We start from the raw sequence: 12,840 nt of genomic DNA, 5'->3' as shown, positions 1-12,840 counted from the left end.
GTGACATACAAGCCACCAATCAAATGACAAGGATCCACTCAGCCGTTATATAATATACAAATAATGAATGTTTGAGTTGAATGGTACGAATATTTCATGAGGTGAAAGATGGAAGGTACCATTCAATGAGGCGAAGTTGAGTTGAATGGTACATCCCAGCTTTCACCAAACTAATTAATTATGAGTTCCACTGAAAGAATGGAAAAACATTCATTATTTGTTTTATATAACTGCAAAAATAGATCCTTGCCATTTGATATTTTATTAATTTATAAACAGAAAAGAGACTTACACTTTGGTGCGCCTCACTGGTGCTAAACAGTCCAACACAAACTTTAAATAAGAGTCCAAAACTGCTCTCAGTAGTCCATGAGGCTGTCCACTGACTGTGTACAGACTGTCGTGTGCTTTCCTCACTCCAGCGAAAAATAGCATCAGAAATTTGTCCAGCTTTTCATCCTAACAGCTCTTCATGCCGCCAGAGGGCTTATGGTGTGGTAGACTTAGTTTTTGTTTGTGTGTGTGTGTGTGTGTGTGTTTTAGAAGAATTAGCAGCGTCAATTAGCTCCTTCAAATCATCATCCGCCAGCAAAACATACTCTGCTATGTTTAGCTAAATGTCGTCCATGGTAGTGTAAGCATGTGCGGTGGTTGGAGTGTGCAATAACACATTTCATATAGCACCAAAATTGCACGCTAAAAAAGAACTACTACATGGTTAATGAAACACAATGGCAAATGGTATGAATAATCTATGTCATGTGACATACAAACCACCAATCAAGTGACAAGGATCCACTCAGCTGTTATATAACCAATACATGTATGTAATGTAATGTCTTGTACTTAAGACTATAAACTCCAGTTTTGTTTCTGCAGTTATGTAATCATTATGGCAACACACTGGATGAAGACAAGCAGTTTGATTCTTCATTTTCCTTTTTGCATGATCATAAATATAATCTTTGTCTTACAAAGTTTTTAAAATTAAAGTCAGTGTTACGCTACACTCTGTGTAGGCTCTAATATTAGTCACAGGCATGGATTTAGTTTCTTCTTTCACATTTTCTGGTACAAGCATGCAAGGCGTCAGCCATGAACCAAAAAATCTTTGCAGTACTCCCAAGTTTTATTCTCAAGTAGGTTATCCCTCTCTCCCCCTTTTCAAAGACTCTTGTTTTCAAACTATCTCACTACAGCAGCACTTTCATATTTACTCAGAGCACTGACCAGCTTACCTTCCCTTCTCAGATCTCTGCACACCCCAAAGATCTAACCCATCTTCTGTCAGTGTTCCAGTCTAGATAGAGACAATTCTGAATTATATCAGACATCTTGATTGCAACAGTGTGGTTTACATGACAATTCCTTACTCATTGAAATGGAAGTTAGCAAAACATAACATCTTACAACAGTTATCTACCACAGTCAAAATTTGTACAGTTATTATTGTTCACATCACTGTTTTACACTGCTACATTTTATTTTCAGGTGCCTTTTAGGTTTGTTAAATCCCTCACCGGATCCCTTACAATGCTTTACACAGAGCATTAAGGAACTATCAAGAGAAAAGAAAAGAAAACAAAAGTCACACAGCCCCCGTTTCCCACCTTGTCAAAGCAGACCAGATTAATCTGTCCACAGATATTGATCCTCTGTGGACTGATGCAGAAAATGCCAATGTGTTTTAGACGCCGCTGGGCATACACAATGCCAGCAGTCATGGCGGCTGGCAGAGCCGGTGGCACAGTGATGGTGATGATGTCTAGAGACTCAATGATGATGGTCTTAGCTTCAACCTGGAGCAGGCAGAGAGAATGAATGAATGAATTTAAGTATCCTTTGGTTTGACAAATTATCTTTGCTGTGCACTTGTTCCAGCCATTCATAAGAACTCAAAAAATTAGTAGGACTTCTGCTGCCTTCTTTTCAAACTATGGCTAGCATGAAACCAAGAGTGACTGCCCTCCTTGCTTTGCTTATTACTTAGAAGGTACCTACCTTCTAAGTAATAAGCAAAGCAAGTAGTTGGTCAGTGAGGCAAAAATCTAGCCAAAAACACCTAATTTCCTATGGAGATGGCAGACTATCCCAAGGATTAATGACCATTAACCATCTGGCGTCGTCTGATGCAGAGATGTGTCAAAGTCACATGAGCAAATTAAGCGGACATACCATCCAATACACCTCAGTCTGAGTCTTGATCTTCCCTCTGTCACCGGAGCAGCTGCGGGGGGGGGGGGGGGGGGGGGGGGCTGCGACTTCCCCTTTATCATTGGTGGGAAAAAAGCACAACCTAAACCAATCAAAAATGATCACCAACTCACGTATTTGGTTTCTGAGGAGATCCTGGCCAAAAAGCCACCAAAGGCAGAATGAGGTCCCAACACTGCCTCCAGATGGACAACAAGAGTAGTGACACTCCTCCTGTTGTCCACCTGATCATGCCTCTGATGTGTCCTTCTGTCTTGCGTTGGACAGGAATTGTTTTTTTGAGTGGCAAATTAATTTGTGTGGCATCTATTGTTCTGTAAATTGTTGTACAAAAAACACCTGAAGCATTTCCTCCATTTTAATATAAATAGTTGTATATAACTTTGCTACATTTGTACATATGTTTTTGAAATTTACAATTTATGTTTGCATTCTAAATTAGAATAAAAATGGTTTGTTAATCGTGTTTGTGGTTTACCCAGTAAAAAACAAACTTTACTCTGATTTTATGTTTTTGTGTGAATTTAGGTGCACGGTAAGTGGAAAACTCAACCTTATTGGGTAGGCGGAAGAGGACTTAAATCAAATACCCATATATTCCCCGCTTTGTGTGCAAGTATACAAAGATTTTTCAGCATTTTACTCAAACCAGTGTGATAAAAGTAAATATTGTGGACAGTTACTGTGAGTTTGTTAGACAAGTGTTTTTTCTTGTAGTGGCAGTACCGTAATCTCATAATTAAACTTTCAGATTGTGGTTTCAGTTGTGCCAAAAAAAAAAAAAAAAAAAAAAAAAAAGATGCTTTGTCTGCAACTGTTCACGTATTACAGTACAATGCAGGACAACTATATTAAATACATGGACTTTTCTAAGTACGAGTCAATGTAGCACATAGCAAACACCTGTTTGTGATACACTGATATTCTGCTTTTGCCAAAAGAATCTCTAACAACAGTTTAACTCAAAATTCAGACATCAAAATGCTTAATTTTCTCTGAGTCACCTACACTACCTTGTGCATGATGCTGAGGGTGAGGGAGTAGATAAACCCAATGCCAGCCACAGCGACCAGACACAGCAGAAAGAGATAGGCATCGCGGTACAGCTTGAAGTCGGTGGGTTTGGGGTAAAGTATGGAACGCACAAGCTGGCCTTTAGCTGTGCTGAAACCTGGAATAAAGGAAGAGGTCTTCAAAAGTTGATCTGATTGGCTTCTTTTATGTGAAGAGTGTTGCAAATTAGACCTCATTTTTTAAAAAGTAATTCTGTGTAGCACTGAAAAGGAGGTAACAAGAGCAAACCCAAATGTCACGTTAATCAAAAACATACCAAAATCTGTGAGCTACCTCACAAAATAATAACCACCTTGCTCTCCATACTCGTTGATTGGATGAATAGGGCAACACAGTATCATTTGAAACCTGCATGATATCACAGGATTTGACCACTTACGGGGACAGCCGCACCAATTGCGCAATATATACACAGCATAACTTCACACAGAAAAATGGTGTACTGTTTTGTTTTCAGCTGCAATCACCGAAGCAGTCGTGAGAAGTGCAGTTTTTTCGGTTCCCAGTGGAGAATGGAAGACAAATCAAATGTGAGAGGTCATGTCGGCAAGTGTTAGCCTGCACAGCTAACCAGAGTAGCTGTGTTCGCCTGCACAATTGCCTCAACACGTTTGAGCTCCAGGTCATAAACAAATCACAACGCATGTCCACTTTCCACCGCATCGTCACTTTTTCTTTGCATTTTCACTTTGTTTGCATGTAATTTGCCCAAAAACTTAGAGAAAGTGCTGTGTTTCTGGCCCCGGAAGTAGAGAAATTACGTCATATGGGTCATATTGACCCCTTTAGTGCCCGCCATCAAACAGTGCCCGCTGCCCAATTATATATGATTGTGAGAAACCTTTTGTTAAGAAATACCTGAATTAACAAACTGGTCAACTACTGTAGTGAGGACCGCTACAGGTCTATTTGTTTTTGTAATTGACATATGAGGTGATCAGGTTTTTCTTTTGGTGATCAGGTTTTTCTTTTCTTTTGGCTTTTTTTTTTTTTCTTTTCTCCCTTTTTTGTTCAGGATCATCACAGTGGGTCCGATATAAATCCACATGTTGATTTGGCAAAAGTTTTACATTGGATAACCTTCCTGATACAACTCCAGATGTAAATGTAAAATAGGTCTTGACCGAGGAACCTTCTGCATTGGATGCAGGTTCACTATTGTTACCGTGATGTTAAATTTGTTGAGTAAATATCCTGGGTAAAATCCTTAATAAATGAATATGAATATCTGTTTTCACCAGTTTGATCAAAATTCTATTTAAGGAACAGCTAAGACCGAGTTGGTGGGATAAACAAACAAAAATAACAATGGGCTTTTTGTTATTGAAATGTTACAGTCAATGGACAGGATTTTAAGATTGTGAAATGGATACAACAGACAAGACTCCTTCACTGAGAAACTCATATGCAAAAATTACTCATTTCTTGATGTAGGACATTTTAGGCTTGTGCAAATATAACCAAGAGTAAACCCAAAAGAAATGAGACATTGTTACTTTTACAAAACATCCTTCCAAGCAAACCACTCCATGGACACAAACACACACATACCTGTACGGACCACCACAGCTTTCACTAATTCACCCGTGTAGAAGCGAGTCTGGATGATGGTGGTGCCACAGAAGAGTGTGTGTCTTTTATGGTCCTCTGTGTTGTAGGCACATTCAGCCTCGTCCACATCCTCTGGCCCTGGGTTTGGGATGTTGGTCTTAGTCACCGGAACACTCTCACCTAATAGACAAAAAAATCTCAAGTCAAATGTAATATATTGCAATTGTGGCAGGGACTTTTGGATTGGGGGGGAGTATCACACTGATCATTGCAATGTGAGGAGGAAAAAAACTGATCCAGTGCTACGAATGGCTGTAGTGACGACAGTGATAATTTTTCTGACAAACACCCAGTTGAAATTCTAATGTACTACAAAATGAAAATGTTTTAAAAGTGCTATAAAAAGAATTTTAAAACATAAAATATAGCAGCCAACAACTTTTTCTATGTGAAGTTGTAGTTGTATGTTGGTGTCCTGCACCCAATATTCCTCTGGTGTGTGTTGTAATCAGTTTTTGTGTTCCTTTTTCCAAACAGCCACACCAGTCATGCATGCAATGTAAAGCCCTGGTCCCACCAAATCATGAAGGATGAATAATGAGCCACGCAGCATGTTTTTTTTTTTGTTTGTTTTTTTTTGCTACGAGAGGGTTTATTCAACTATCATGGGAGAATGGTGGCTCTGAGTGGCTCTTGGAAGCATTATCTTATGTTAACAAGGCTCATCTCTGAGCATGGCGCTAATTTCAAGATGTTCAAACTTTAGCAACAACAGCCTGTGGCAGTTTGTGTACGAGGTTTTAGAGGCATGTGCGTGGTGAGGACGAGGCTGCTGAAAGCCCATTATCCCAGGGTCTGGCAGCTATGCAGCACCTGAGAGGCTATTTCTGGAGCGGCTGCCCTCTTGCGCACACAATTCCACCTGCTCTGTGTGCTGGATGCTGTATATAAAATAAATATTTTGTAGCGGATTAATCATTTTCTGCCAAACCTTGGATTCTGAAAACACCTCTAATCACTTCTGGAATCACAGAGGACTGTTTCATCTGGACGCTTTTTTGCCCTCTCTTTTCTGCCCCACAAGGATTGTATTTTGGAACAGCTTAAACTATTTTTAATGTTTTTTTATAGCTTGATAAAACAGTTGCATGTTCATTCCTAGCTGTAAAAGTATGTCTATGGTTGATTTTATATCTTCTTAATGGATCACATGAGCTCCGCTGTGTGTGCGCACTGCACATTGAGGCAACGACTCATCACGCTCCAAAGGAGCATTTAGGCAGAAGCTAGGTCACCAAAGAGTGATTTTTCAGTCAATAATGGACGAACACAAAGTTAAAATTTGGATGACTGTGTAAAGGTGGCTGTGTGTTAAAAAGCCACGGAAACAATAACTCCAGTGAAGCCGCGAGAAGCAGCGCAGAGATGTCCAGCAACACAGAATGAGAGCACGCAAAAGACCGATTCTGAAAACACAAAGTTAAAAGTTGTATCACGGCGACTTGTAAGCCGTGGAAGATTTTTTTTTTTTTTTTTTTTTTGCAAGTGATCCACGTGAATTGTGGCAGCAGGTGTATATAATTAAAGAGGCCACCTCATTGTGTATGCAGAACAGCAGCACGCATGCAAAAGACCAACTTTGCAGAAATAAACGTACAAACACAAAGTCAAAAGTAGCATCACGGTGTGAAAATGACTGTTTAAAGCCACAGAAGAAATCAAGCCAATGAGCCGCGGATGGAAAGAAATCCAGAGAAGAGCACAGAGAAAGTGTCGAGGAACCCGTTGTTTGTTTCTAGCTGGTCTGGTGCATTACAGGTGGACAGCAGCCTGGCGCAGGGTGCACACCCGTGGGACTGTACTGGAGCATCTATTTTTGGACTGTGTTTAAAAAACAAATGTGACATTTTAAATGCTGTTCTTAATTGAAAACCCACACTTTAAAGGGACCAAGTGTAGGAGGGCTGGAGGTTTGGACCAAACCCATGCCTAAACATGCGTAAACATCACGTTATCATGCCACTACAAGGATCATATGTGGCTTGACGTGGATCATATGCGGCGACACGAGCCACTCGAGGCTGGACGGGGCTCAAATGAGAGGTCGGTCGTGGCTCACTAGAGGCTGATACCTGGCACATGCGAGATAGAGAGGCACATAGAGGCGCCTTAGTAGTGGATACGTGATGGTTTAAAACATGGATCATTCTTCAAATAATTTACTGACACACCCATGCATGGCTCATTATTCATTATTTGGTGGGACCCGGGCTTAAGGCACGCGAGTCCTGCCCTATGAAGCTGGTGACCCTCCTCACATTTATAAAGCACCTATAGTGAATACAGGCCAAACAGCCTGGGCACTCAAGATGGCGTTTGTTCTCCTCGATGCAGAGGAGGGAGGGGCGCTAGGAGGAAGGTATGGGGAAGCCAAATGGAAGCCAGTGTTTTGGTCTGAGATGTTGGTGCTAATGTGGCATCCAGTGGCACTAAATTTCTTCGTAGCCCTTTTAATGTTGGGAGCTAAAACAATGTCCAGGTTATATATATGAATGGACAAAATCCGATTTATCTGCATAATATGGTTGTATACAAGAAAGGTTGCTTGACATTATGTTTGTACACCAACACATTAAATGATCAAATAGCTGTTGAACAAATGTGAGAAAATGTGGTTTGGGTTGGTGGTGTGGTGTCTACAAATTTAAATGAATTTCCAACAGTCCCAATAACTCCTCTAACCTGTCAACATGCTTTCATTGACAATACAGGTGCCGCTGACCAGAACAGCATCACAAGGCATAATGGTCCCATTGCCTGGGATGACCATCACATCACCGGGCACAAGATCGGTCGACATAATCTCGTCGATATCTGCCAAGAAGGGTAGTGCAATGGAGGAGTCCATTAAATGCAAACAGGCCAACATCGGTTTGTGAAAACAACAACAAAAAAAGTTTAGAATGACAAAAGGTCAGAAAAGGTCAAGTGTGCAAATCTGCCAACAGCAGCAGGGATTTGTCAGACATAACTTACAGTTCAGCACAACTCTCATCTATATTATAACAGCCAAGTGGCCTCTGTGTGTGCATGTGTGGCTTTGATCATGGACAAACTGGGGGAAGCTGACATTTGCCATTTGGTTTGCTTATGTATTTTGGATCATGGATGAATGCTGCAAAACCAGAAAGTTGAAAGGACTAATATTTTTGGAGACATCAGCGACATTAGTGATCAAAAGTAAACAATGGACGTTGTGGTACAATGCATCATGAGAGTTCGGTGTTTGGGGATTTTAAATGTTGTTGTAGTGGTTCATGTTACTTTAACAGTGTTACTGGTATTGATTTATTGTGTTTTTGTAGTTCAATTGGTTTAGTCAGTTTAGTGAAGTGTAATGTTGCCATTACCTTGAGTGAGTTAATTGTCATGTTGCTGTTACAATGACAGAGAAGTGTAGTGTGTTTGATGTCTTTCGACACAGTCTGTGAGTGTGTAAAAATAAACACTTGCAGCAGAATGCAGAAAAGACATTTCAATCAAGGATAAACACAAAAACGTAACGCTGGTAGGGCTAATATTTTTGGAGAAACTACGGATATTAGGCAACAACACTCAACAATGGATGTTAATTATATTTTGAACTCAACACGCCATTCCAGCAGTGGGCGGTAAATCATCTATATACTGAAAGTGTGCATGCTTGATTTTATTTAGTAAATTCAATGTAAGTACCTAATGTAATTGTAAATGTTTAAAATACATGGATGACAAGAAAGTGAAAACACTCATTTCCATTTAGGTCCATTTAAAAATCAAATGCCAAAATAGAATAATAAAATAAAAAATAGAAATAAAATAGTAGTGTATACAGTAAAATTCACCTAAACCACCACTGCATAAGCCAGATATTTGCACTCATTGGAGAAAAGCTAAAGTCCCAATGATTTTGAATGGTTTCTATGTAATACTGTGTTCTTGTGCCTAAATTGTGGAACAGTTTGCCTTTGTGTGTAAGAGAGGCAGCTTTCTTTGGCTTTTGACCATAGTGAAACTTAGTTTTTTAGATTTTATAATTTATAGATTTTATATTTATTAACTTATTTAAGTATATGGCTTGATGTTTTAACTGTATGTTTTAGTGTGCATCACTTTGGGTCCGCTTTGGTTGTAGTAAAGTGCTTTATAAATAAAGATGGTATGGTATATAACATTTTGTGTAATGGATATTCGCTCACATCGGACAAAACACCCTGCCTCACACACTGTGATTTCCGGATTTTTTTTTTTTTAGATTATGTCTCTCACAGTGGACAGGCACCCAAGATGAAAATTTCAGACCCCTCCATGATTTCTAAGTGGGAGAACTTAGAACAAAAACCGCAGGGTGTTCAAATACTTATTTTCCTCACTGTAATGTCCAGCTTTTATTAGGTGTTTATTTTTTTCAGACAAAGTTTTGATGTGGTCATTAAATGAAGCAAGAATAATAAAATACCTAAAAATAAAAGCATTTAGGATTCCCTGTAAGTCATTTGGTGCATCCTGACTGTAACTAATATGTTTCATATATATATATATATATATATATATATATATAAAACAGATTTTGTCCGTTTTATATAATGGATTTTATTTATAACAGACAAAATTCGCTGGACCACCTAAATTCATTATATGCAAGTTTTACTGTATATGATAACAAGAACTCAATTTATAAATACACTAATGCTTTGCTTGTGGGGGTGCACGGGCTCTAAATTGGGTAATGTTGATAAAATAGGTAGCTGGCATTTTTCCACAGGTGGTAATAAATTATATATAGTTTCTGTAATGAGCTGGAATGGCGTGTGAGTCCAGAATGTTTTTAGAACCTTAGAGGTCAACAGGTTTTAGAAGAACTCTATCCTTTTATTTCCTGTTAATTATGTACAACAAATTTACTCTGCTCTGATAGGGAGTTAGTGTTGGACGCAGGGGGTGGGAAGTGTTGTCCAGGATGCTGAGCAGCTTCTCAAGCATCCTCCTCCCTGACACCTCCACGACAGACTCCAATTCCACCCCCAGGACAGAGCCAGCTCTCCTGATGACCTTGTTGAGTCCGTTCATTCCAGCTGCATTGAACCTGCTGTTCCAGCACACTACAGGCATAGAAGGTGATGCCACCGAGTGATAAAATATCTGCAACATATTTCTGCAGACACTGAAAGATTTGAGCTCCATGAGGAAGTAGTCAGCTCTGACCCTTCTTATACAACCCTAATTCCAAAGAAGTTGGGACGTTGTGTGAAATGTAAATAAAAACAGAATACAATGATTTGCAAATCCTCTTCAACCTATATTCAATTGAGTACACCACAAAGCCAAGATATTTAATGTTCAAACTGATAAACTTTATTGTTTTTGTGCAAATAATTGCTTATTTTGAAATGGATGCCTGCAACACGTTTCAAAAAAGCTGGGCCAGTGGTATGTTTATCACTGTGTTACATCACCTTTCCTACTAACAACACTCAATAAGCATTTGGGAACTGAGGACACTAAACTGTTGAAGCTTTGTAGGTGGAATTCTTTCCCATTCTTGCTTGATGTACAACTTTATTTGTTCAACAGTCCGGGGTCTCCGTTGTCATATTTTGCGTTTCATAATGCGCCACATTTTCAATGGGCGACAGGTCTGGACTACAGGAAGGCCAGTCTACTACCCACAATCTTTTACTACAAAGCCACACTGTTGTAACATGTGCAGAATGTGGCTTGCCATTGTCTTGCTGAAATAAGCAGGGACGTTCCTGAAAAAGACGTTGCTTGGATGGCAGCATGTGTGGCTCTAAAACCTGGATGTACCTTTCAGCTTTGATGGTGCCATCACAGATGTGTAAGTTGCCCATGCCATGGGCACTAACACACCCCATACCATCATAGATGCCGGCTTTTGAACTTTGTGCTGGTAACAATCTGGATGGTCTTTTTCCTCTTTTGTCCACGATTTCCAAAAACAATTTGAAATGTGGACTCATCAGACCACAGCACACTTTTCCACTTTGCGTCTGTCCATTAAAAATGAGCTCAAGCACAGAGAAGGAAGATGTATTTCTGGATGATGTTGATGTATGGCTTTCGCTTTGCATGGTAGAGTTTTAAATTGCACTTGTACAACCCCTGGCAAAAATTATGGAATCACCGGCCTCGGAGGATGTTCATTCGGTTGTTTAATTTTGTAGAAAAAAGCAGATCACAGACATGACACAAAACTAAAGTCATTTCAAATGGCAACTTTCTGGCTTTAAGAAACACTATAAGAAATCAAGAAAAAAGATTGTGGCAGTCAGTAATGGTTACTTTTTTAGACTAAGCAGAGGAAAAAAATATGGAATCACTCAATTCTGAGGAAAAAATTATGGAATCACCCTGTAAATTTTCATCCCAAAACTAACACCTGCATCATATCAGATCTGCTCGTTAGTCTGCATCGAAAAAGGAGTGAACACACCTTGGAGAGCTGTTGCACCAAGTGGACTGACATGAATCATGGCTCCAACACGAGAGATGTCAATTGAAACAAAGGAGAGGATTATCAAACTCTTAAAAGAGGGTAAATCATCACGCAATGTTGCAAAAGATGTTGGTTGTTCACAATCAGCTGTGTCTAAACTCTGGACCAAATACAAACAACATGGGGAGGTTGTTAAAGGCAAACATACTGGTAGACCAAGGAAGACAAAGCGTCAAGACAGAAAACTTAAAGCAATATGTCTCAAAAATCGAAAAATGTACAACAAAACAAATGAGGAACGAATGGGAGGAAACTGGAGTCAACGTCTGTGACCGAACTGTAAGAAACCGCCTAAAGGAAATGGGATTTACATACAGAAAAGCTAAACGAAAGGCATCATTAACACCTAAACAGAAAAAAAACAAGGTTACAATGGGCTAAGGAAAAGCAATTGTGGACTGTGGATGACTGGATGAAAGTCATATTCAGTGATGAATCTCAAATCTGCATTGGGCAAGGTGATGATGCTGGAACTTTTGTTTGGTGCCTTTCCAATGAGATTTATAAAGATGACTGCCTGAAGAGAACATGTAAATTTCCACAGTCATTGATGATATGGGGCTGCATGTCAGGTAAAGGCACTGGGGAGATGGCTGTCATTACATCATCAATAAATGCACAAGTTTATGTTGATATTTGGACAACTGAAAGGATGTTTGGGGATGATGAAATCATTTTTCAAGATGATAATGCATCTTGCCATAGAGCAAAAACTGCAAAAACATTCCTTGCAAAAAGACACATAGGGTCAATGTCATGGCATAGGGTTAATGTCATGGCATAGGGTCAATGTCAATGAGCAGATCTGATTTGATGCAGGTGTTAATTTGGGGGATGAAAATTTACAGGGTGATTCCATAATTTTTTCCTCAGAATTGAGTGATTCCATATTTTTTTCCTCTGCTTGGTCTAAAAAAGTAACCGTTACTGACTGCCACAATCTTTTTTCTTGATTTCTTATAGTGTTTCTTAAAGCCAGAAAGTTGCCATTTGAAATGACTTTAGTTTTGTGTCATGTCTGTGATCTGCTTTTTTTCTACAAAATTAAACAACTGAATGAACATCCTCTGAGGCCGGTGATTCCATAATTTTTGCCAGCAGTTGTAGATGTAGAGACAAACTGCATTAACCGACAATGGTTTTCTGAAGTGTTCCTGAGCCCACACGGTAAGATCCTTTACACAATGATGTCGGTTTTTAATGCAGTGCCGCCTGAGGGATCGAAGGTCACGGGCATTCAATGTTGGTTTTCGGCCGAGCCGCTTACGTGGTATACTTGAAGTTTCTTCCTCAAATCAGAGGGAGTTTTTCCTTACCACTGTCGCCTGCATGCTTGGTCTAAGGGTTAGTAAGATTAAGCCACTTTCACATTGGTGTAAGAGGACAGAAGAAATTAAACGTTTAATTTGCTTCGGCGTAGAGCGCTGGACACAAGTTTTAAACAG

The 12,840-nt window shown here is 39.6% G+C and overlaps 1 protein-coding gene across 2 annotated transcripts in view; it reads right to left on the bottom strand.

Moving 5' to 3' along the window:
- The window catches only part of atp13a3 (ATPase 13A3), a 184,698-nt gene that overhangs the window by 76,804 nt on the left and 95,054 nt on the right, over positions 1-12,840 (bottom strand). For both annotated transcript variants that reach the window (XM_034179954.1, XM_034179955.1), the window contains exons 11-15: positions 7,582-7,713; positions 4,840-5,019; positions 3,228-3,385; positions 1,611-1,799; positions 1,239-1,300 (exon numbers count right to left, since the gene is read on the bottom strand). In XM_034179954.1, coding sequence (XP_034035845.1) covers positions 1,239-1,300; positions 1,611-1,799; positions 3,228-3,385; positions 4,840-5,019; positions 7,582-7,713 — 721 coding nt within the window. The remainder of the gene's footprint in view (positions 1-1,238; positions 1,301-1,610; positions 1,800-3,227; positions 3,386-4,839; positions 5,020-7,581; positions 7,714-12,840) is intronic.

The sequence above is a fragment of the Thalassophryne amazonica genome, chromosome 10 (assembly GCF_902500255.1).
Source record: "Thalassophryne amazonica chromosome 10, fThaAma1.1, whole genome shotgun sequence".
NCBI classification, from domain to species: domain Eukaryota; kingdom Metazoa; phylum Chordata; class Actinopteri; order Batrachoidiformes; family Batrachoididae; genus Thalassophryne; species Thalassophryne amazonica.
Note: the sequence above shows the minus strand (reverse complement) of the source record. Positions and strands in the feature narration are given on the sequence as shown.